This window comes from Rhinolophus hipposideros (genome assembly GCF_964194185.1).
Source record: "Rhinolophus hipposideros genome assembly, chromosome: 7".
In the NCBI taxonomy this organism is placed as follows: domain Eukaryota; kingdom Metazoa; phylum Chordata; class Mammalia; order Chiroptera; family Rhinolophidae; genus Rhinolophus; species Rhinolophus hipposideros.
This window is the reverse complement of record NC_138053.1, coordinates 77,992,746-78,017,569: the sequence shown is the minus strand read 5'-3', so window position 1 is coordinate 78,017,569 and position 24,824 is coordinate 77,992,746. Positions and strand designations below refer to the sequence as shown.

Sequence of the window (24,824 nt, the reverse complement as noted above, 5' to 3'; positions counted from 1 at the left end):
CATACCTGTACTCTTCGCATAAACCAGCCTTGGAAATGGAGGATTAGCGTCCACAGAGTTAGGATGAGAGAGATGAGTGCATGAGTCCACACAATTATATCCATAGTAAAAAACTTAATGTTGTTTTAAAATGTTGATGCTTCCCTCTTTAATTCTTTAAGTCATCTTACTTAAACTGTTTGTTATTTCTCATGCATATTGATCAAAGTGAGTAATATCAGAGATCTCATTAAGTGGCTGCTGAAGGGAATTGAAGAGTTTAAAAACTGACGTTTTGTGATCGTGCTAACCGAATCCTGCCGTTGACTAGTTGTGGAGGCTTGAGCAAACGTGACTACTTCGAACATGAGTGGCCTCCCCTGTGACAACGGGGCTCAACTGAGAGATTATGAGGACCACAAGATGTTTTCCAGAATCTTGTTCCACCTAGCTCAGTCCTCAGGAGCCGCTACCACTGCCGGCCGACGGAGCCCCTCACAATGACACCCGACGTGGCCCCGCCCCTCCCGGCCCCGCCCCCTGCCGTCCCGGCCCCGCCTCCCTGCCGTCCCGGCCCCGCCTCCCTCCCGTCCCGGCCCCGCCTCCCTGCCGCCGCGGCCCCGCCTCCTTCCCACGCGGCCTTTTCCGGCCTAAAGCCCGCCCCCGTCCCATGCGGAGCCGCGTCCGCCGGCGCCGCCCCCTCCGCGCATCCGCGCGCCGCAGCCCGCGCCGCCCGTCCCCACCGCGCGCCTCCGCCGCCCGGCGCCGCTGCCGTCGCCGCCGCCGCGCTCGCTGGCTGGCCCGGTGCGGGCGCCCGGCTCCCGCCGCAGGACAGGACCATCAGCGCCACCAGCACCACTTCGACCCGGGCCCGGGTCCCGGCCACGCCCCGGGCCCCGGCCCCAGCCCCCCGCCCGGCCGGGCGATGAAGTGTCACTACGAGGCGCTGGGGGTGCGGCGCGACGCCAGCGAGGATGAACTCAAGAGGGCCTATCGGAAGCTGGCCCTGAAATGGCACCCGGGTAACTATTCCGCGACCGCCGCGGTCCTTCGCAGACCCCGGCCTCGCGCCCCCTCTACCCCTTTCCCCGGAGAACTCCGGGGACCTGCTGTGCCTCGACACACCCGCTCTGTAACCCCCGTCCTGCAGACGCCCCGAGACCCCGGCCGGCGGCCCGGTGGCCCCTGCGCGGCCGCCCCGGGGCGCGTCCTCCGCCCCCGGCGACGCGGCCCTGCTCCTCCACCAGGCTTTCCTCCAACTCCGGGAGCCCCGTCCCTCTGCGGACGCCGCCCCCCTCCCCTCGCGGTGCCTGCGGTGCCGCTGGATGGGGAAGGACTGCATTCTAGCAAGTTCACTTGCTCCAGAGGGAGGAGTCGGGAATTCTTACCCCCGTCCTGCCTCTGCCTGTTCCTTGCTTGAGTCGCTGCTGCTCAGCTCCCCCTGGCTCTTCCTGCTACTTACGTGTAGTTTATGGCTTCTGCATTATGGAAATTAATTAAGACAGAGGAGCTCGTATCAGTGTTAGATAGCTGTGTTTTTTTTTTTTTTTTCCTTTTAGTAAGCTGTTTGAGCAGACCCTGTGCATAGGCTATTCAGCAGATTTCAATAAGAGTTTTCATGGGGTGTCTTCCCTTGTATGTTTCCTTATTAGTGTGCTTCGTTGGAATGTTTTATTTGGTTGTAGTCCAGGCTTGTGTGACTTTGGTGAAGTACTCCGATCTTCCAGACTGGGAAACTAAGACAGTAGTGAATCTCGGCTTTCTGAGGTTTACAAGAGGCTTGCATATTAGCGCTAATCAATAAGCACGTTTATAGTCTCCAGTAGCTGCGAGTCACTGCACCGTGGATTCTGAAATGCTGAGACAGAACCGCAGCCTTGCTGGGAAAACATGCCTTACTCACACGCAAAATTAAATACAAGTGCAAATAAAATAGCACAATGGGTATAATTGGTAATTGGATGAATGGAACGAATAATGCCCCAAGAATTCAGAAGAGGGAGTTTTCATTATGCACTGAGGCGTTGAGGCTTCTCCTTGGTAGAGGAGCCTGGATGTTAGCTGGGTCCTAGACGAATGGAATTGGGAAAAGTGAACTTCACAGTGTGGGCAAGAGCATGTGATGGGCAAAAGACCGTCCAGGGGACAGTATGACTGAAGGCAGTGTTTATTGAAAGTCTGAAAATATGGGGTGAGACAGCTGTTGGAAAAGCGCAGGACCCAAAGTCAAGGTAATGTCTGAAGTTGATGAAACAAGAGATAAAGGTATGGGTTTGTTACTTAAAGTTACAACGATTACCAGCAGAACTGAAAAGATCTGACATGTATTGGAAGGGAAGAGGTAAATGAACTAAATGTTCATCACAGCAGGAAGTCAGTAGCTACATCCAAAAAAACTAATAAATCCAAAATAGTATAGTAGCATATTCTTAGAGTAATAGAGGTTCCCATTAGAAATCGTGTTCGGAATTAGAAGGAACTTAGGAATTTGTTGACTCTGGTGGGAAAGTGTAAGGAAGAGGGTCAATGCTTGTGACCGAATGCATATGACAATATTAAAACATTTTTGAGTAGTAGTTTTGAAGTTACGTTGTAAAGGGCCTTGAATTTCAGGCTAAGGACTGTGAAATTTGTTTTTCCAATAATGGATTGTTGAGGCTGGCTTTATTAAGAGGTCTTGGAACTGTGAAGGCAACAGAAGACTAAAGAGGGATGGAGACAGAAGTCAGGCACAGTCGGTCCTGGGAAGGTAAGAGCCTAGGCCAGGCTTCAGGTCAGTGGGAGGAATAAGGCAGAATCAGAGATGTTGTAAAGGAAAAATTCCCAGCTTTGGTGATGATTTGCAAATCAATAATCAAGGAAATGCAAGGAAGAAAGACGCAAATGTTACTAAAATACCAGTTGACTACTTTGAAACTGAACCTGTTATTAACTAAATGTGACTATCTTCTCTGAATGTCATCATCATTCATAGCATCCTAAATATCTTTTGGTTTGAAGATGCTTATCTATTTAAGGGATAAATACCCTCCCAGGAGATGCATGATTTTGGTGTGCTTTGCTGGCTCATTAACTTGTTAGCGTGCCATTCAACAAGTGTTTAATGTCTTATAAGTGCAAGGTACCGTGTTAGATGTTTCTGAGGTTAACACATGGGCTTTGCTTTCAAGAATAATAGTACCTCAAGTAGAGAGGCTGCCCATTTTTCATTGTAAAAAAAGTGAAGATCCTAGTGATATCCTAGAAGATACCTAGTGAGATCACGCCTTGTGAAAGGCGGGCTTTCAGTAATTCATCTGATGACTATTCCCTGAGCAGTTGACCGTATGAAGGAGACAGGAGTGGACCCTGCCCTGCTGGCCCGCAGTCTTCTGGGTGACACTTGAGAGGAAAACACGATTTTAATCTGTTGAGATAAGGACAGTGTGAGGGCAAATAGAAGGTGCTTATGAGTACATGGACCCACCTGACCTGAGTTTACGTGTGAGGGGGGTAGATGTGCATGCCTGAAGAAGTGACATCTTAGGTCAAGACCTAACGCAGAATCACATAATACAGGTGGAGTGAGGCAAGAGAAAGCCTGGCAGAGTCCAGGAAGGGGAAAGGGGCACATGGCCAGGTAAGTAAGTAGGAACCAGGTCTTGAAGGTTGTGGTAAACTGGATTCGGTAGATTGCATTTTAACTAAGGGCATTGGGAAGCCATTGAAGACTTGGAAGCAGGGGAGACGATAGCTTTGAGTTTTTTTAAGTCTCTCTTTCGCTATGGTGGGGAGAATGGATCGGAGCAGGCAAGACTAGAGGTAGGGAGACCAGGAGGTCAGGGTACAGTGAAGTCACCCAGGATGAGATAGGACCCAGGGATGGAAACCCTGAGGCAAGTGCCAAAATTCTCAGTGAGTAAGTGGAAGTGATTGGGAGGTGAGTACACAGTGAGGAGGGGAAAGGTGGTATAGCCAAACGGTCTGCATCTCAGAGGAATGCTAGTTTGTCTTTGGGGGTGAATAAAGGATCAGTGACCAGAGCCAGCTCCAGGACCAGACCTTACCATTGAGGCTGTGGGTGAAGGAGCCTTGAGAGGGAAGTCCTGCAGGGAAGATGTTCTCGGGGAGCCTGGCTTCAGTCAAGGCTGGGCTTAAAAGGCACAATTCATGGAATTTTCCAGAAGGCACTGTAGAAAGGTTTGAGAGGGAATGGAAGTGGAAGAGGACATGAATGGATGACGAGAAAAGTACAAAGAATAATGTGAGAATGCCTTTTAAACTTTGATGACTGGATGTGCAATACCTTTGGCTTTTGTATTTGGCAAATAATAAATGTGGGCTTTCTGTTTTTTAAATTACTGCTTTTTAACTTCTTGCTCTCATGGTTTTAGATCTCGGTTCAACCTTATAGTCAACCAGTTCAGGCATATTTAAGTGAAATAAAAAGCCGTATGACAGATTGAAAAATTCCTTAAGAAAGAAGCTTTAGTAAGAGATTAGATCTTATTTTCAGGTGGTACATTTATGGGTTTTATGTGTTTAGAAGCTTTAGCTTTCTTCAACTTCTTTGGGGGAGGAAAGAAAGGAGTGGGAAGAAACAGGACAAAAAGTACAGTACTGATTAAAAGGTGAAGAAGAACCACCCACCTACCACCCCAGAACAGTCACCTTTTTTGTTTTATGTGGGAAGATTTATTTGCTGGCTTTTTCTGCCATTTTGCTTTCAATCAAACTCTGCTTTTTTTTTTTTTTTTTTTTTTGGTTGTATCTTCACTGTCTGGGAAAACCTACTTTCAAGCTCCCTCACACCCTATTGGCGGGCCTCAGACCCTTGCAGGCTGTGGGCAAGAGGCTTCCAGTCTTCACCAAGTGGGCTTCTCCATAGGCCACCTGAGTGTCTTCACACTGTGGCCGCTGGCTACTCCCAGAGTGATCCGAGAGAGCGCCAGGGCCCAAGATAGAAACTGCAGTCTTTTGTAAACTGATCTCAGAAGTGACATACCGTGCTGTCACATATCATCACTTCTGCTGCCTGCTGTGGGCCATACAGACCAACCCTGGTGATTTGGGAGGGGACTGCACAAGAGTGCGAACGCCAGGCAGCGGTGATCCCTGGGGGCCATCTTGGAAGCTGGCCTCCACCCTGAGGCAAAGATGCTTCTGAATTCCAAGGTTAAGGGAGTGCAGCTAAGGGAAGAATAATTAGTATATCTTTTTTAAACTTTATGTGATTTATTTTGGTATATGTTGATAAGAAAGAAAAACTTGACAATGTGAACAATAAACAATCTGACACTAAATAGTAACACTGTTTCTATAACTGGTTTCTCTCTATATGTTATTCCTTCTAAAGATAAATTATATGCTACTCAGGGTTTTCCATTTGTGGATATCTAGGTTGAGTGCTCAATGATGTATCAAGACTTAGGGAAAAGCATGAAATCTATTCAAGTAGATATAATAAATTCTGATCATCAGCTGTCATCCAGTAACTCTTTGCTTTTCTCTAGTTGTTTTTCTTTGTTTTGAACACTCCTCTGTTTATGGCATTTGTGATGGGAGAGATCCTTTTTAGATTTTGATGACTAAATTTCTGTGCCTTTATATTTTAACAGATAAAAATCTGGATAATGCCGCAGAAGCAGCTGAACAATTTAAATTAATCCAAGCAGCATATGACGTGTTGAGTGACCCTCAGGAAAGAGCATGGTGAGCGTCACGCTAGCCTTCCTGTCCCAGTGTGTTTTGTTGGGAAGAATTGTCATTAGAGGGTTTTGCGTGTTTTTTTTTTAACTAATACATTAAGGGATTTTTGGTATGTTCTGAGGCTTTAGACACCTACTCATTATTTAAAAAACAGTATTTGAGTAGGAAGAAACCTTAGAGATGATTTCTCCAACACTTGATTTTATAGATAGTGAAACAAACTGGCAATATTAGTTTTAATTTTGATATTTATTAAATGGGGTCTCTTTGGTGTATGACAAGTTTACTAATATCAGACAAGGAAGAATGTTGTTTGTCCTTAAACAGATAATAGTATTTTAATACAAGAATTCTAGTATTTTCCCAAGAACTACTTTATATTGAAGAAATTGAGTTAAGCTTCTACATCTATGACAAATAACTTTTACGAGTGATGAACCTTTTCCAATCAAAAATTCCTATGTTGGAAGTTGTGAGTTTTTAGATTTTTCGTGAACTTTTTGCTCCAAAGGAATAGGTTTTAAAACCACTGAGCTTCAATTTCCTGATACAACAAATGGAGATAATAACTAACTTTACAGAGTTATTATGAGGGGTAATTGCGTGTGGAAGAAGCTCCTAGATTGTTTACATAAACATAGCAAGAGTCTTATTCTGGTACATGCTGGTGGATACCTAACCCCTAATGTATAATTAGTCTGTGGACCACTGCTGTCCTATTTAGTAGTGTTTCTTTCCTGTGAAAATGCGGCCACCTTCCTGGGAGAGTCATGGAAATTCCTTGGCTTATTAAATTCCTCTGTTCATATGTGCTAGTACTGTATAGTTCCTGAAATGTACTAGAAGTTGCAGACATAGTTTTAATCAGCAATTTTGTGAAAAATTAAGTTTTTTCATGTTTTTTTCCTTAAAATTTTTTGGTTGTGGGTTGGAACATTAAAATGTACAATAACAATATTTTGGCTGTTTCAGAGTAAGGAGTCCTTTTGAATTCTTATGTATTCAGCCTTCATTGATGCCAACTTTTGTTTGTGTAGGTATGATAATCATAGAGAGGCTCTGCTCAAAGGCGGGCTTGATGGTGAATATCAAGATGACAGCTTAGATTTGCTTCACTATTTCACTGTTACCTGTTACTCTGGTTATGGAGATGATGAAAAGGTAAGAAATGAACTCATAATTTCTTATCAGTCACTTAAGACTCTCAAATACAAAGATAATTTATAATAGAAATTGAAACAGTGTTCATTTTGAAAACTGAAAACTGAGAAAACACTGCCTTGGTGTTAAACTGTTGGCATATAAATACCCCCATTTGAAACTTAAATGTACTTGTGATAACAAGAGCTTGGGACTGTAGTTCTTTAACATTAAAGTTTTTTATGTTATATTTTAAAATCTTATTCTATGGTGAGACTACAAAAGTATTAAGAATTTGTGTTCTGTGAACTGTTTTTTAGGGCTTTTATACGGTGTATCGTAATGTTTTTGAAATGATTGCGAAGGAAGAGCTAGAATCTGTACTAGAAGAGGATGCTGAGGGTTTTCCAACTTTCGGAGACTCCCAAAGTGACTATGATACGGTAAGAGAGAAATGTGTTGCCGTTTTCTGATTAGCATTTGTCAGTGTGTCTTTTCCCTATTTCGTTATTTTAAAAAAAATGAACTCTAGTTCTCAGCCCTGTACTTCCTGGTAGCCTCTCCTTTTTTACTTTTCCCTCCTTATTGACCATGGTCCCATCCCATTAATGTCTTCATTAAATTCATACCGAAGAGTGATTTATTCTGTTAAAGGCTTAGAAGGACTATCTTCTTCTCCTTTGGTTCATTGTAATGTTATATATATGAAGAAAAATGTTTGCATCATTAATGTTTGTCACCTTACTAAAAAAAAAAATCTAAATGAAAAACTAGCATTTTACCTATTTCCTTTGTCTCGTCTCTAGGTAGTCCACCCTTTCTACGCTTATTGGCAGAGTTTTTGTACTCAAAAGAACTTTGCTTGGAAAGAGGAATATGATATTCGACAAGCTTCTAACCGCTGGGAGAAACGAGCTATGGAAAAAGAAAACAAAAAGATTCGAGACAAAGCAAGGAAAGAGAAGAATGAGCTTGTTCGTCAGCTGGTGGCTTTCATTCGTAAGAGAGATAAAAGAGTGCAGGCTCATCGGAAACTGGTGGAAGAACAGAACGCAGAAAAGGCAAGGAAAGCCGAAGAGAGGAGGCGGCAGCAGAAGCTGAAGCAGGCACAGTATGTACTGCAGGCCGGACCCTTTTCTGCATGCAGGTGTGGGGTCCAGGGAAGCACCAGCAGATCCCCACCATGTGCTTTCGTGCTGGGTTAAGTCATCGGCCTGGCTTCATGCTTTTTTTCAATCCTGACATTGGACAGTGGGTTTTCATCTACTGTGGAAAAACTGTTTTTTGAGTTGGATGTTTTCCTTTCAAGGCCCTTTATATTTGAGATCGTTTACCGACTCTTGTAAAACTTGATACCAACGAACGTTAACTGAGTTTTTAGTCTGTACAAGGCTCTGCTCTAATGCTTTTCTCACAATTTTCTGTGAAGTGAGTTCTGGTTTTTATCCTCGTTCTTTTGAGAAAACGAGGCAGGCAGGCCCACAATCACATGGCTAGTAAGTCAGAGAGGTGGGAATTGGAGCTAAGAAGGCAGTCCAGCGGCCTTCTTTTAACCATGATGCAATACTGCCTCTTTGTCAGTATACTGTCAGATACTTAGTTCATTTTAGTGCCTTTAGAGTTTTGTTGTTTTTAGTTACTGTGAAAACGTTGTGTCCAGAGCGTTACAGCATTCTTTAAAAAATTACTTCTTAAAAATTCTACGTGCTGTGCCCCTCATCTTTTGAAAATTAGTATTTTACTTGACACTTAAGACTCAGAAACACCTGAAGACTTCTAGTAAGTCACCAAGAGTTACATGTTTGAAAACCTGTTATCTAGTAGAACAATTAAAATCAGCCACATAACAGATTGAAGTGACTTTGCCCATTTGTAAACACTGATAACTTGGGAGGCAGAAGCTTTTCTTCCTAGGGGGTAGGTTTTAAGCCTAAAGAGTAAGTAAAACCAATGCAGAGACTGTGTTTGTTTATAGATTAGCGGAGCAGTACAAAGAGCAGAGCTGGATGACGCTGGCCAATTTGGAGAAGGAGCTCAGGGAGATGGAGGCACAGTATGAAAAGGAATTTGGAGACGGGTCAGATGAAGATGAAATGGAGGAACATGAGCTCAAAGACGGACAGGATGGTAACTTCTTTCAACTGTTAAGAATCTTTAGAAAATGTTTTCGTGCATAGGCCTTGTATACTCAGGATGCGTCCAGGTGCCAGTAAGGGGACTGGGGGTAAGATCACATGGAATGGGAGAGTGCGTCAAAATCTGGAGAACACCCGAGTTCTAGAGTTTTCATGTTTGTTTGTTTTTTAAGTGATTTTTATGTGACGTCTCCCAACTTTTAAATGTGGTAAATAATGAAAATGAAAGACAATATTGTATGGGCTAAGGAAAGGTAGTCTATTGAAGTTATCTAATTCTGGTAATTTGATTAACAAACTCTTTCCTGACTGTGTTTTAAACAGCTTGTGCTTCTGGCTGTATAAATACAGAGGGTGCCAAAAAAATGTGTACACATTTTAAGAAAGGAAAACTGTATTACAACTGTAATAATATATACTAAAAGCAAAAGATGAATACAAGTCACGTTTGACTTCAAATACAAGAGGTACTCAAAGTGATTACCATTGCCATAATTTTAATACAGTTTTTTCCTTTCTTAAAATGTGTATACATTTTTTTGCACCCTCTGTATATTGACAGGTGGGCATATTGACAGGTGTGACTGACGAGTTATTGAAAAAAAATGCAAGTAAGCAGTAGGTCAAGTTTTAATAGCAGCTCTTTCCAGAAAAGCTGATACTGCACAGGGGCCTCTGTGGTGTATACAAATTCTTTGTCTCATCTCTGACTTTGTGGGAGGGCTCTTGGTGTGTGGAATTATTTACAGATGGACTTTTTCAGACTAATAGCCTAAATGATAAAATGATAGGCTTCTATTTATTCAAAATAATTAGGAAATGAAATGTTTTATTAATGAATTAGAAGTAGTATGTGTGAAAGTGCTTTGAAAATTGCAAAGAAGTCTATAAATGTGATGTGGTGTAATTATTTAGTGTTCTACAATTTATAAAGGGCCTTCACATATAAGATCTCATTTGTCTGACAATATTGTCTGACAATAGCCCTTAAATATACGTTTTATTCATAGAATTAGCTGCACTTTTCTGATGAAGAAACTAAGACTCTGAGAAGCTGTGGCATATGCTTGAGAACATAGGACCATTTTTAGATACAGATTTTGACTTCAAATCCAGCATTTTTTATTAACTATTTGATTAATCAAAATTTATTTCATATTAACTATTTGACTTTTCAAAGTTTATTTCATGTATACGATATACTGAAAGTATACACATAATTGGAAAATAATACCACATACTAAGCATTGGATTATTTTGATCATTTATGATTTCAATGAGAATGTCCTTCAGAATCATATTAACATCACTTGTTGTAAAGAACCATACTGTAGAATATAGAAGAGATACTTTGGGATCTTTATTGGTCCCATAATAAATCAATGGTGGCAGTTTACTTTTGTATTTTTTGTAAAGATAGAATATGGTATTGTGCAAAGACTTTCAATTGAGCTTTTTAAAGTTTAGATTTTTAGACTGTATTGATAGTAATTCTTCCATTGTAATAAAGCTTCAACCTAAAAAGTTTGTAAAGATAATGCTAAACTTTACATGTAATATGTTCTGAGCTGTCTAATAATTATGGAATGTCAGGTTAAATTTGAGCATTTAAGAATAGATTACAGTTATAAATATGTTTTTACTAAATCTTGCTCAAGAGGTAAATTAAAAAAACTTTGTTGAAAAAACTGCTTTGTGCTAGAACTATCATCAAAGTGACGTTTGATTTTCTGAACTTAGCTGACACCCAAGATTTTGAGAATTTTTTGTTCTAAGTAGCTTTATGAAAAGAACTTGAAAAGTAAAGTGATATATTTGATTTATTTATCCCTTATAATTTAGTGCTTCTTTTAAAAGGTCAACTCAAATCCTGATAACATTATTTGTTTTTGTTTTTTTTTTTGGTAAAGAAATATTTTATTTCTAATTTGTGTGCAACTTTAGATCCTTACTAAAGAGATGTAGTTTGTTAACATGTTTTGGGTTTGTGTTCTAATCAAACAGGCTTCTTATTGTAGGTTTCCTTCTTGTAGGTAAAGATAGTGAGGAAGCCGAGGATGCAGAGCTTTATGATGGCCTGTATTGCCCGGCATGTGACAAGTCGTTCAAGACAGAAAAGGCGTAAGTTTAATATCTTTGTGTTCACCCTTTCTTTTGAGGCAAAATGTAACGCTTTGGAAGTCCTAGAAAGAAAGCGCTTGTAGCAGTTGATCGCTAGGCCTCACATGTCACCCCTGGGGGGTTTCTGACCTGGGGAAGAAGAAGGATGTGGACCAGCAGTTAAACTATTGTGCTAACTCTCAGTTGTGCCAGTATTCCTGTGGCATAGCTGCGTTTCAAACATGTACGCTGTCTCCAGAAAGAGATGTTACTTGTTTTGGCAAAGAAGGCATAGTCACACAGGCAAGGAGCCTAGACCCAAGGTAATGGTCTCTCTGTTGTTGGTGGCAGACTCACTTCCAGCCTCAAGCTCCCGTACAGGTCATGGCTGCCAACACAGGATAGTGTATTTGTTGAAGTGGAAGGACTTTATCTTGTGAGAACAATGGCAAAGAGAGAAGTGTTAAAAAGGATGCTATTATAAAGGGGGTAAAGGAAATGAGAAAATGTGGTTATCAGTAAGGGAGAAAAGCAAAAGATGTGCAGTAAAGAGGAAAGGAGACCAAATGATGAAAATGAGGGTGTGTGAGTCCCAACTGGATAATCCCCAAAGAAAGTGGGGAGAGGCAGAGAAGTAGAAAAAACAAGAAAACCAAAGCAACAATGAAGGAGATTTTTAAAAATTATTTTTTATTGGGAAATAATGTCAAACTTAACAAATTGCAAGAATAGAGTACAGAGCACCTGAGTCACATGTTGTTCACACTTTGCCTCATTTGCCTGTGCTTGTTCTCTCTCACTACACACATACAGCTTTTTCCTGAGTAATTTGAGACTAAGTAACATACATAATACTCCTTTACCTCTAAGTACTTGAGTATATATTTCTTACGAATAAGAACATTGTCTTACATAATCACAGTACAGCTGTCAGGGGCAGGAAATTTACGACACTGATATGGTACTTCTGTCTCCCTCACTGCACACATTCTGCGTTTGTCAGGTGATTCTTTATTAATGTCCTGTATGGCATCTTTCCCGCTTTGACAAAGGATCTGGTCTAGGATCATGTATTCCATTTATTTAGTTTATTTTCACCTGAATCACTTCTCTTGTTTGTGTCTGATAGTCCAGAATACTGGCCCTTTGAAGTATTTCTTAAATATTTTAAAAATATTTCTCTCCTTTTGGATTTGTTTCCTCATGGTTAGATTCAACTTACGCATGTCCAGCTGGAATGCTCCATAAACACGGGTTGCTCTCAGGGTTTCATATCGAGGCACATAATGTCTGTCTGCCCCTCATTGGTGCTGATCATTTTGATCACCCACTCAAGATGTCCGGTTTTCTCACTATAAAGGTAGTGTTTTTTTCTCTGGCAACATGTGTTTATTTTCTTAGAGCGTGTTTAACCTGTGGGGAAACACTTTAAAACTGTGCAAATATCTTGTTCCTCATCAAAATTTCCTTCCCAAATTTAGCCTCTGTTGATGATTTCAGCTTGTACCAGTCTGCACTGTGATGGTCCCAAAATTAAGTTTCTTTGGTGCCAATGCTTCTACATTAGTCATCATTTGGCCTTCTGCTGTAAACAAGAGCCCTCCCTTTCCCCCATTTCTCTGTCTGAATTTATGAATTCTTTTCATTGCCTTATAATTCATTACTGCCCTTTTCATGCTCAAATTTTTCTAGATGTAGTTAGTGAGAGTTCCTTTCACCTGGCTTCTATGTCCTTTTCATGTGTCCCAATCATATTTTTGAGCACTTAGTTTCTGGCACGAGATGTTCTAGTTTCTCCAAGGAACCTTGATCTGAAGGAGAATTTTAGTGGGAAAGAGTAACATCCCAGATTAGAAAACCAAAATCGGACCAGATGAGATAAAGTTAATAATGCACAAGTTTCCTATTTTCTAGTTAATCTAACTCGTGTAGCTTAAGTGTCGTCAACTCTTTTTTGAGGTATTGCTTAGTTGTCTGTGGGGCCCTGAACTAGGCTTTGCTCCGAGGGGTGGAGAGGTGTCTGAATTCACATTTAGGATGGTGGGGTGAGAAGGGAGACCCCTCTTGAGAAAGTGAAAGACAGCTGCTGAAAACAATCAAAAGAAGGTAAACTGTTCTTATACTTCAAAGCCTCACATCACCACTTCTCAAATCCATGGTGTCTTCCTTTTCAAGTTATAATTGTTGTTTTTTAAGTTCCTAGTGATCCCTCAAAGCCCATAGCATGACCTGGAATATCTGAGCACATAGCAAATAATTAATGAGTAAGAAGAAACAGTGGAGAAGGCTTGAACTTAAAAAATTGGAAAATACAAATTAATAGAGAATTTGACCCAAAAAAATAAATAAATAAACAAGGAGAAAGTATGTAGACAAAAGGACAGAGGAAGGGGAGAGTGCTGGGTTATAGGAAAAAAGAACGGAGTCATGGGCTTCTGGTGTATTTAATGCCTACGAAATCCTGACAGAGTTCTGTTTCTTTTTATAGTATCACTAACACTTTGCTTAGTTAATCAGAAAAAAGTGAAGTTTCAGTTGGTTGCACTTATCCAGCAACACATTTGGGCACATACGACGTAATCCTGTTGCAGTTACTTACATCAGATTGTTCTTTCAGTATGAGGAATCATGAAAAATCCAAGAAGCATCGGGAAATGGTTGCCCTGTTAAAACAACAGTTGGAGGAGGAGGAAGAACATTTTTCAGGACCTCAGACTGGTGAAAATCTATTAAATGCCAATTCTGAGGAAGACGTGGACGATGCACCGAAACAAAAGTACTTCTGAAAATGTCACTAGACGTGCTAACCCCATTTAGAGATTGCATTGAAGTGCTTTTTGTCGCAGAGAAGTTATTCCATTGGCTAATATTTTCTGCACTTCTTCTAGTTAAAGGAACTTTATAGTATTGATATGGGTAAAGACATAATGTTCAGTATAATTTTTGCAGACTATTATGACTGTTTTAAAAGCAATTTTGAACCTAAGTAGTTGATAATGCTGATTACTATCAATTGAGCCACTGTTATAATTTTCTAAAATGATAACGTGAATATTTTCTTTTAATGTTTTATGATATTAAGTAATTTTAAATTTTACTTTTCTCTATATCACTAGTATTTCAACATTTTCTTTTGTCACTTAGTAAGTCTTCACAAAGTCAAATATTTGACATTTTGATTTATCTGTGTTCTTAGGCTTTCTAAAAAACAGAAGAAAAAGAAACAGAAACCCACACAGGTATGTTAAAAAGTTTTGTTAACATTAAAAATCAAATATGGAATTATAGTGCTCTTGTTTATTCAGTATAACTTGTATTAAGGAGAGGGACTTTTGCTTTATAATTTCATGTTGATTGTATAACAGATTAAAAGGAACTGAAAATATTTTCTTGTTTCATCTCATCCCCTACATGTATGTAGCTAATTTATTTAATTACCGTTGTTAGTGTATTTAAGAATTTTGCCTGTGGAGAGTTCCACTAATATTAATTAGCTAAATGACCATATTAAAAAAATATGTATCTGAATACATATAGTGGCAGTGTTTTTAAATCAAGACAACAATTAAAATCGGAAACATGAAAATCTAGGGACTGGTCATTGTCTATCCAAGTTTATTCTGCCAATAACATAATTGAAATTTTGCAAAAGAAACATTCGGTTAGAAACTTGCAATGATTGTGCATATTGAAAAAATGTTCTTTTATAATACTCAGAAATTTAAGAAGTTTAAGTATTTCACACCCCAGGCTCCAAATTTAATCTCTATCTCAAGAATTATAGTCATCCCTTAGTATCTGCAGAGAATCGGTTCCAGGGCCTCTGCAGAAACCAAAATTCACAGATGCTCAAGTCCCTTATCTTACGTGATGTAGAACAGTGCATACAGTGGTCTTTCTGCATCTGTGGGTTCCCAACTGCGGATCGAAAATACTGTTTTCAGTTGGTTAATGTAAGGATGCAAAACCTGCAGGTCCGGAGGGACCACGGTATTTTTACGTAGAAGGATATTGTGTCGATACATATGTGTAACACAGTCTCGGGGGTGTATTGGAACTTATATAAACAAAATGAACTTGTCCTATTTACTAAGGATATTTGATTGTCCTGAAGGGAATGGAATTGATTTCTGTGTCATTTTAATATAATCTAATTATATTAGCTTGTATTAAGTATTAAATGTTAAGTACAGTTCTTTTTAATAACTGAAAATGTTTTCAAGAAAACCTAGGTAATTATGAAAATAATTTTTCATTAAACTTTAAATTTTGGCTTATGGTTGTATATTTGTAATCCTTATCTGTTTCGTATTCCAAAAATGATACATGACACAATGATACGAGTTAATCACTGTTAAAATTGTGACATGGAACGTTTTGCTTCAGTTATTAAACCATGTAGCAAGTTTATGTTCCTTTTATTAAAGTGACTCATATCACTTTTACAAAGTTTTTAACAAAACTTTCATCTAAAGGCTCTGCAATTTTTAGTTTAAAACTCTTTCTTCTTTGTGTGTGCCAGAACCATTAGAATAAAGACAAAATAAAATGAAGAGGAATTTATTGATACCTAACATACGCTCACTTCATCTCAAGTCATGAAGGATAGATCTAAAGATTGAAATAATAAACGTGTATTTGTATTCTTCCCAATGAAGATGCTTCAGTTTACCACCCCATTTTCCCCTCTAAAGCCATATTCCTTGATAATACCTCTCGTTTTCGATTTCTGGTGATATCAGAGAGAAAGCCCCCATTTAGACCTAGTTTTATGTAGCACTTTTCCTGATACTTCCTAAGGTTTTTTGAAGGGGAAGGTAGTATGGAGACAAGTGCGGGTAGATTAAAGAGCAGGAAGCAGCAAATACTGAGAATTTGTGGAACTTCAGATTGGGAGAGTTTTCAGTATGGACAAAAACAGATTGCATAAGTCAACAAGGATTGTAAAAGAAAACCCCCAAAACTGACATTGAATGTAAACAAATGACCCTGGCTGACAAGAATTAATCCAAAAAGCTTAAACACAGTACTCTGAATGAACACCATCCATGGGAGGTTTTAAAGACAAAATTAACTGCAAAAAAACAAATCTTGGACTTTACTTAGAAGATTTTTTGTGAGTACTGGTGTGGTATTCCAGAAACCATTTTATGCGTATTGTAGGATACAGCAAATGAGTACAGTCAGCCCTCTGTGTCTACAGGTTCTGTGTCTGCAGATTCAACCAATTGCAGAATCAAAAATACTAAAAAAAAGAAATGCAGAATGTTGATCCTTAAACAATATAGTATAACAACTATTTACATGGCACTTACATTGTATTCGCTATTGTAAGTGATCTAAAGATGATGTAAAGTCTATGGGAAGATGTACGTGGGTTACATGCAAATACTCTGCTATTTTATATAAGGAACTTGAGCATCTGTGGAGTTTTGGTATCTTTGGGGGAGTCCTGGCACCATTCCTTCGTGGATACTGAGGGATGATTATAAATATATTAATGTTGGGAACCAGCTTCTCTTGTGGAAGAAGGGAAACACAGATACAGATTGAGGGAAAGAGGAAAAGGACACTGTTATGCTGGATTGGAATTGGAGATAACCAGTGTGAGCTCATGATTTAAAATAAGTGTATTAGCTGTGTACACTGTGACCTCCTAGAAGCAGTGACACCCGGTAGCAATGAGCATACCTAGTTCACACATCTTGGTTTCTAAGTGGCCTTCCCCGGTTGAAGGAGTCAGGGTTTGGTCCTTGGAGAAATGGCTGGTTACAGGGCTGGGCCAGGGAAAGTACAAGGGTCATCTGTACTACAAACTAAGAAAGTATTCAAATATCAGTGGGGATGATGTATCAGAACTTCCCAGCACTCAGCTTAAAGCCCTGACAAATTTGGGAAAATGGGAGTCATCAAAAAGACTGACGATGTTATTTTTACACATTGCTTCTGTTAAAGAAAAAAAACCATGTAACTGTATTGACACACTGATACACTGAGCCTCAAAAGAGAGTTGGAGAAAGGAGACAAACAGGAAGACTTCGTTACAGAAGAATACGAGTTAGTACAAATGCAAATGGCAGGACTAACAGAAGCAGAAATGTCACTGTTATGCATCCACCAATATAACAAATGGTTCACAAGAATCTCTAGTGAGTACCAGATCCATTGGGTGAATAGGTGTTAGGAAACAGGGTGGTCACACAATCTCAAAATAGCACTGCACAAGTTACTAAGAAAGGAAAAAGTTCCTTTACAAATGTTTGGCAATACCACCTTAGCCAAATGACCAGACTTTAATGGCTGAAAAATGGGACAAAGTGACATTTTGCCTTCTGATGTAACATACAGAGAAGAACGCAGCATTATCCTTATACTATTCTTGCTAGAAATGTTTCGCCTGAATCTAATCATGAGGAAAGAGTCAGACAAAGCCAATTCAACTTATTGACTATCTGGACTGTTTCCAATGTTTCACAAATTTAGTATTTCTGTAATGAGCATTCATGTTCTTAAATTATTATCTGCCCTTTTTATTAATTCCCTGAAGATATACTCCAACCAGAGTGCACAGGATGTTATCATTGTTTATTTGGCAACTTAAGAAGCCAGTATTATTATAGTATTTCTTTTGTAATACATACGTGTTTATAACCTAGAATTATGATGATAATTTCAATGAAAATGGAACTGGAGAAGAAGGAAAGGTTCAACCAGAAGATACCAGCTTAAATCATGTCAGTGCCAAAGAATTGGAAGCTAGTCCCCAAGAAGATGTCAGTGTCACAGGGACTGTCGAACTGTGTGATGACTCAAAAAGTGAAGCTAAAAGGTAAGTCAGAGGTGCACGTTTCTACTTACTTAATATTGGTTGTAAGGATAGTTTTCATATGGCAAATAGACTCTCCTTTTCCATGATTGATGGGGTAAATTAGATGTGTCTGTGACTTATTTGTAAACCCAGACATAGGTACATGTGTATACAGATGAAGCGTGTTGGAAAGAGAATGCTAGAGCGATGTGCGTATGACATTTCAACAACATGGCCAAAATCAGAAAGAAGCTACTTTGATCCAGTTTTTGTTTCCCTTATCCTGCCAAGGTTCTTGCTTTGTCCTGGATCAGTAAATCCTTGACACTCGTGAGAACTGATGAGGCTATGTCCCACTCGCTGGGAGCGTGACTAACTGAATCTCCATGCTCGTGACAGTCATTCTGTGCTCAGCCTCACTGACCACATGCGGATAATACCCAGAGCTTGGGGCTTTCTGGCTCAAAGGAACCCTGGAATCCTGGTCCCGCCCCAGCCCATTATGGTTGGTGAGGGGAAGGTCTCAATCACGGGAGATAGTATTCTTCTTCCTCTCCTTGTATGACATTTTTGTCCCCCTCCTCCCTTCCTCTATAGCAGAATAAGAGGAAAGATCCGAAGAGTAAGTAGCGTCATGTTGTTGTCATAGGACCAAGTAAAACAGTTCAAATGACAGTCAAGTGGGAAATGCTTAACACTGGGGCAGTAGTGAAGGGACGGGGAGTGTACTTAGGGGCCTGGGCTTTAGGTGGCATAAATGAGGGAAACACATCCTGGGGCCTAGCATAGGGCTGTGGGTGTACCAACTGGTAATGCAGGAGCTTGGGAGAGCTGAAAGCTGGAGGGGGAAGTTACACACCACTCTCATGCTAGATGTTTGTTCTAGTTTTACAAATGAGGAAACTGAGTCTCAGGTTAAGTGACTTGCCTGAGAACAAAAGCTGGTAAGTGGAAAAGCTGGCACTTAATCTCTGTCTGCCTGACTCCTTGAAGGCACCCAGGTCAGCTAGCTCCGTGGGGCCTAAGTGACCTGTACAGGTCCCTTGGGAGCTGCTTTGTGGGCGTGAGGGGTGGACCAAAGGATGGGGCTCCAGAACCCTGACTGTCTCCTTCATCTAGAGCTAACATTTTTCCATTTGTTTTCCATATTATTTCGACATGGGAGTTCATTTGGGGAGAAAAAGGGTTCTCATTGCTAAAAGTAAGACTTCAAATTCAAATGATTTCTTCACTGTTGAGTGGCAGTGCTGGGATAGAGGTGCAAACACACATGCACACACACGTACATGCACCAGGTGGCCTGACTCCAATAGCTTTCTGTGGGGTCCCTCTGCTGCTTCCCTACCGTGCACTGATGCTGGCCACCTAGTGGGAAGTTCTTCATTAGAAAACGTGGGCCGGCCCGGTGGCTCAGGCGGTTGGAGCTCCATGCTCCCAACTCCTAAGGCTGCCGGTTCGATTCCCACATGGGCCAGTGGGCTCTCAGCCACAAGGTTGCCAATTCAACTCCTCGAGTCCTGCAAGGGATGGTGGCCCGCAAGGGATGGTGGCCCGCAAGGGATGGTGGCTCGCAAGGGATGGTGGGCTCCACCCCCTGCAACTAAAATTGAACACGGCACCTTGAGCTGAGCTGCTGCTGAGCTCCCGGATGGCTCGGTTGGTTGGAGCACATCCTCTTAACCACAAGGTTGCCAGTTCGACTCCCACAAGGGATGATGGGCTCCGCCCCCTGCAACTAGCAATGGCAACTGGACCTGGAGCTGAGCTGTGCCCTCCACAACTAAGACTGAAAGGACAACAACTGGACTTGGAAAAAAGTCCTGGAAGTACACACTGTTCCCCAATAAAGTCCTGTTCCCCTTCCCCAATAAAATCTTTAAAAAAAAGAAAACGTGTGTATGTATCTAGAGTACTTTTACAAAATAAAACTCTTAGATATTAGCTTCAGAGATGTAGTTGCTGTCTTTCATAATATGATAAATTGTTCTTCAGGAATATTACCCTAAATTTCCTTGCATATATTTGTGACATATCTGTGATGATATTACGTAAATTAGTAAATGTTAATCTGTAGCCTTATGCCATTGTATCCTTTTCTTGATGCTTTTAAAGCTGTCTGAAGACTGCATAATGTTATGTTAACCCTCCTAATCAGCATCTTTTAAAGGTACAGGCACATCTCACAGATACTGTGGGTTCGGTTCCAGACCACTGCAATAAAGCCGGTCGTAACCTTTTTATTGGTGGAGGGTCTTGACTTCAATTTGTAAAAAACACAACATCTGTAAACTACAGTATAATGAGGTACGCCTGTATAGGCTATTTAACTTAATGCAGACTCTTGAAGAATAGTATGGCAGCATTATCATAATTTACTCATTATAACCCATTCTGTTCTGTAAGTATAATTGCACTCAGATTTTACCCTAAGAATTTGGTTGGCATAAATGTATGCAATGAATAAGGAAAATTACAATGCATGTAGAAAAATGAATAGAGAAATGTTCCGGAGTTAATGTTCAGGACTATACTGGCTGGCACTTTCTGGGTTAAAGGGTACATGGGTGGGGTGGGTACACACCAGACAGCAGAAAGGACATAATCTTTCAATAAAAGAAAATTCATCATGTTAAACAAATTTAATTTTATGGAAGTGTATTACAGTGTGTTTATTTTTCTTTCGTTGCGGAACTGTTGAAATGTTTGTCATAGACTGGATCAGGTTCAAAAGGTGTGTTTTGGGGGAGCCACACTTAATGTCAGAGTATTTCTGAGTACTGCTGCTTGGGTGCAAAGATGGTTTGTGTCAACAAATGGAGTATTAAGTTTTTGCTTTTTTAACTAAAACACACCGTATAAAAGCTCAGAATTTTAGGGGCCTTGTTTTAGCTTATGTTTCAACTGTTTTAAGTAAATCCCTTAATTTTTGTGTCAAATTTGATACCTAATGTGATCTCTTTAAAGCTGTTCACTTGAACTGTTAAAATTAATTAATTTGGCCATTAAAATTAATTAGCCGTTAAATTGCATGTCATTCTTTTGAGTCTTCTTGGGAGCAAAATGACAATTAAAAGGAGTACATTATTATTAGATTATGCTGAATTCTTGCACTTATTTTCCAGTGTTCCTAAACCCAAAGGAAAGAAAGCCAAAGATACGAAAAAGTCTGTCAAAGTACCTGCTGAACCACAGACAGTGGTAGGTTAAAATCATGCTGACATGTCTTCAGTGGATCTTATTGTTTAAACAATATAATCTAAATTCTTAATTCTCATTCTAAAGATGTAAATGTGTGTTTGGTGAGCTCTTCTACACCAGCTGCATAGTTGTGGCTCCATCAGCAGTTTCCCATGACAAACATGGAATTTATATATGTGCTACTGGCATTTTTTTCCTAATTATTTTTTTCAGTTACAGTTGACATTCAATATTATTCTATATTAGTTTTAGATATACAGCATAGTAGTTAAACATTTATATAATTTATGCAGTGATCCCCCAGTTGGCACTTTACATAGTTGTTGCAACATTACTGACTATACTCTCTATGCTGTACATCCCCATGACTATTTTGTAACTACCCATTTGTACTTCTTAATTTCGTCACCTTTTTCACCCAGCTCCCCTCTCCTCTGGCAATCATTAGTTTGTTCTCTGTATCTATGAGTCTGTTTTTGTTTTGTTTGTTCATTTATTTTGTCTTTAGATTTCACATATAAGTGAGATCTTATGGTATTTGTCCTTCTCAGTCTGACTTACTACACTTAGCATAATACCTTCTAGGTCTATCCATGTTGTCACATCATTTTTCTTTTCTTTACAAAGTAGCAGATGGGAAATAGCAGCCCTTCCCAGAACAGTTACTCTTCTGTTTTCTGTTACTTTGAAATCTAAAGCCTTGGTGTAGCCCATGTGGTACATGCTGTTGAATGTCTCAGGTCTCTTAAAGTCGATGGTGTTGGTTATTGGGACTTAGGTTCCAAGAACACCTACCTCTTTTGAGTCCCTCTCAGTAGCTGTCCATTTTGTTAGAAGATCTTTCTTTGGCAATTGTTTGACATTTGATCTTGACATGAAAACATAAAAAACTGATCTCAGATATTAACACTTGGCTTTTATTTATGATTTTTTCCCCTCTTCTCAGAATGATGTTATTATCAGCTGCACAACCTGCCATAGTGAATTTCCATCCCGGAATAAACTTTTTGACCATCTGAAGACCACAGGTCATGCAAGAGCACCTTCATCGTCTTCTTTAAACAGTGTAACAAGCAGTCGGGGCAAGAAAGAGAAACGTAAAAACAGATAGACATTCTGCCAATGCTGCTTCTTTTTGATTGTCTCTAGATTTTGAAACCAAAAACTGAACTGAAATCATCTAAAGAGTTAAAATTTCAGTGATGTGCAATTTATTGCATTGTGGAAGATTATTTTTTATCTTGTAAAAACATTTTTTTCATTTAATATATATTTTTAAACATTTCGTTAGTGACTGAATTCTACTTTTGCCATCTGAATTGACTTGAATATCTCAAAACAGGTAAATATTGTAAAGTATGCATTCTTGATTTCTGTTGTCTCGTGGACAAAAGTGTATGGGGAGAAATTAAATTATTTTAACACATAGAAATGCCCCTTTCTGTTTTATTTTGTGAATTTCACTTTAAGTATTTTTATATGATTCACTGCTTTTTGTATCTTGTATTTTGTTATGCTTCATCATCTATCAAAGATTCCAGATCATTTTAAAATCATCATAGATTTTTTTCTACATGATACCATGATTCCAGTTGTAATTGTAAAATTATTTCGAACCTATTGTTGATTACTGTATTTTATTCCCTCAAGGACAATGACAGGCACAAACCAATTGAACATACTTGTATATGGTTGTATTATAAGAATAGTATTTCCAAGGTATAATTATGTTGATTTAATTTGAGATTTTACTGGTAATTTTCAACAAGATACATCTTTTAGTTTTTCACTGATTTGAATTATGGAGGTGGAAGCAAATTAATATATATGGCACTTCTTCCTTAGGCGTGGTGACAGCTGTAATGCATGACAGATCGAGGTAGCAGATGGTTTAGAATTTATACTGTTAAACAGGGGGTATTCTGCTTTGGGTTTTTTTCCTTCACGGTTTTCAGAAATTTTTTATTTTGTTTTTTGTATCAAGGGAGAAAAATTTTTTTTGATGAAAGATTTTTGAATATGGCTGATATTTATGCCACTTATTCTGTAGCAAAGATGAATATTAAATCAAAAGAAATATGGAGAGTTCTTATATGTGAGTGTGGTCATCAAGTGTATGTTCAGTGATGAGTCAATTTTTAGGGTGGATTATATAGGCTATTCTTTTTTTACATTTATTTTTATTAGTTTCAGGTATACGAAGCAACATAATAGTTAGATATTTAAACCCCTCATAATGTGATACCCCAAGCCCCAAGCTAGTACTCCTCTGACATCTTACATAGCCGTTACAATACCATTGACTGTCTTCCCTGTGTTGTCCTCCACATCTCGTGACAAAATATACCTATATATTTACTTACAGTTGACATTCAGTGTTATTCTGCTTCAGCTTCAGGTGTATAACGCGTTGGTAAAGCTTCTACACAGTCTATTAAGTAATCCCCCAGTGCCCATCAGGCACCTTACGGGATCTTTACAACATTGTTGTTTATATACCCATACTATATTAACTACCAATTTGTAATTGTTAATACCGTCACCTTTTTCACCCTGCCCCAACCCCATTTCGATCTTTACAACATTGTTGTTTATATACCCATATTATATTAACTACCAATTTGTAATTGTTAATACCGTCACCTTTTTCACCCTGCCCCAACCCCATTTCCGTCTATCACCCTGATAGATCTAGTACCTGTCTGGCACCATACCAAGCTATTACAATATTATTGACTATATTTCTTATGCTATACCCTACATCCCCATGACTACTGTATAACAACCAATTTGTACTTTTTAATAATTCCTTCCGCTTTCACCAGTCCTTAACCCCCTCCCATCTTAAAGAAGTCCCTCTAAGAGTCCTTGTAATACTGGTTTGTTGATGATGAACTCCTTCAACTTTTTCTTGTCTGGGAAGCTCCTTAATCTGAATGCTAGCTTTGCTGGGTAGAGTAATCTTGGTTATATGCCTTTGCTTTTCATCACTTGGAATATTTCCTGCCACTCCCTTCTGGCCTACAAAGTTTCTGTTGAGAAATCAGCTGCCAGTCTTATGGGGGCTCCCTTGGAGGTAACTAACTGCTTTTATTTTGCTACTTTTAAGATTCTCTCTCTGTCTTTAACCTTTGGCATTTTAGTTATGCTGTGTCTTGGTGTTGCCTCTTTGGGTTCATCTTGTTTGGGACTCTGCACTTCCTGGGCTTATATGTCTACTTTCTTCACCAGGTTAGGGAAGTTTTCTGTCATTTTTCTTCAAATAGGTTTTCAATTCCTTACTCTCTCTTCTTGTGACACCCCTATAATTTGAATCTTGGTACGCTTGATATTGTCCCGGAGGCCCCTTAAACTCCTCCATTTTTTGACTTTCTTTTTGTTGTTCTGGTTCGATGTTTTCTGCTACCTTATCTTTACATCGCTGTTTTGGATCCTCTGTTTTATCTAATCTACTGTTGATTGCCTGTAATATATTCTTCCTTTCCATTATTGTATCCTTTGTTTCTGACTGGTCCTTTTCCATCTCCATTTTTATGCTTTCTGTCTCTCTGTTGAAGTTCTCCCTGAGATCATTGAGCAATCCTATAACCAGTGTTTGGAACTCTGCATCTGATAGATGGCTTATCTCCAGTTCTCTTAGGTCTTTTTCTGGAGCTTAGTTCTGTTCTTTTATTTGGGACAAGTTTCTTTGTCTCCTCATTTTGGCTGTCTCCCTGTGTTTGTTCCTATGTATTAGGTAGGGCTGCTATGTCTTCTGGTCTTAGTAGAGTGACCTT

General features: G+C 39.5%; 1 protein-coding gene across 1 annotated transcript; it reads left to right on the top strand.

The window, feature by feature from the left end:
* Positions 1-690: 690 nt before the first annotated feature.
* On the top strand, positions 691-23,416 carry DNAJC21 (DnaJ heat shock protein family (Hsp40) member C21). The gene is made up of 12 exons (XM_081053303.1): positions 691-1,001; positions 5,577-5,670; positions 6,705-6,828; positions 7,128-7,250; positions 7,614-7,918; positions 8,783-8,934; positions 10,976-11,063; positions 13,660-13,818; positions 14,239-14,281; positions 17,699-17,871; positions 20,973-21,048; positions 21,995-23,416. Exons 1-12 carry the CDS (start codon positions 905-907, stop codon positions 22,157-22,159), a joined length of 1,599 nt encoding a protein of 532 aa, XP_080909429.1. The 5' UTR covers positions 691-904; the 3' UTR covers positions 22,160-23,416.
* The last annotated feature ends 1,408 nt before the right edge of the window (positions 23,417-24,824 follow it).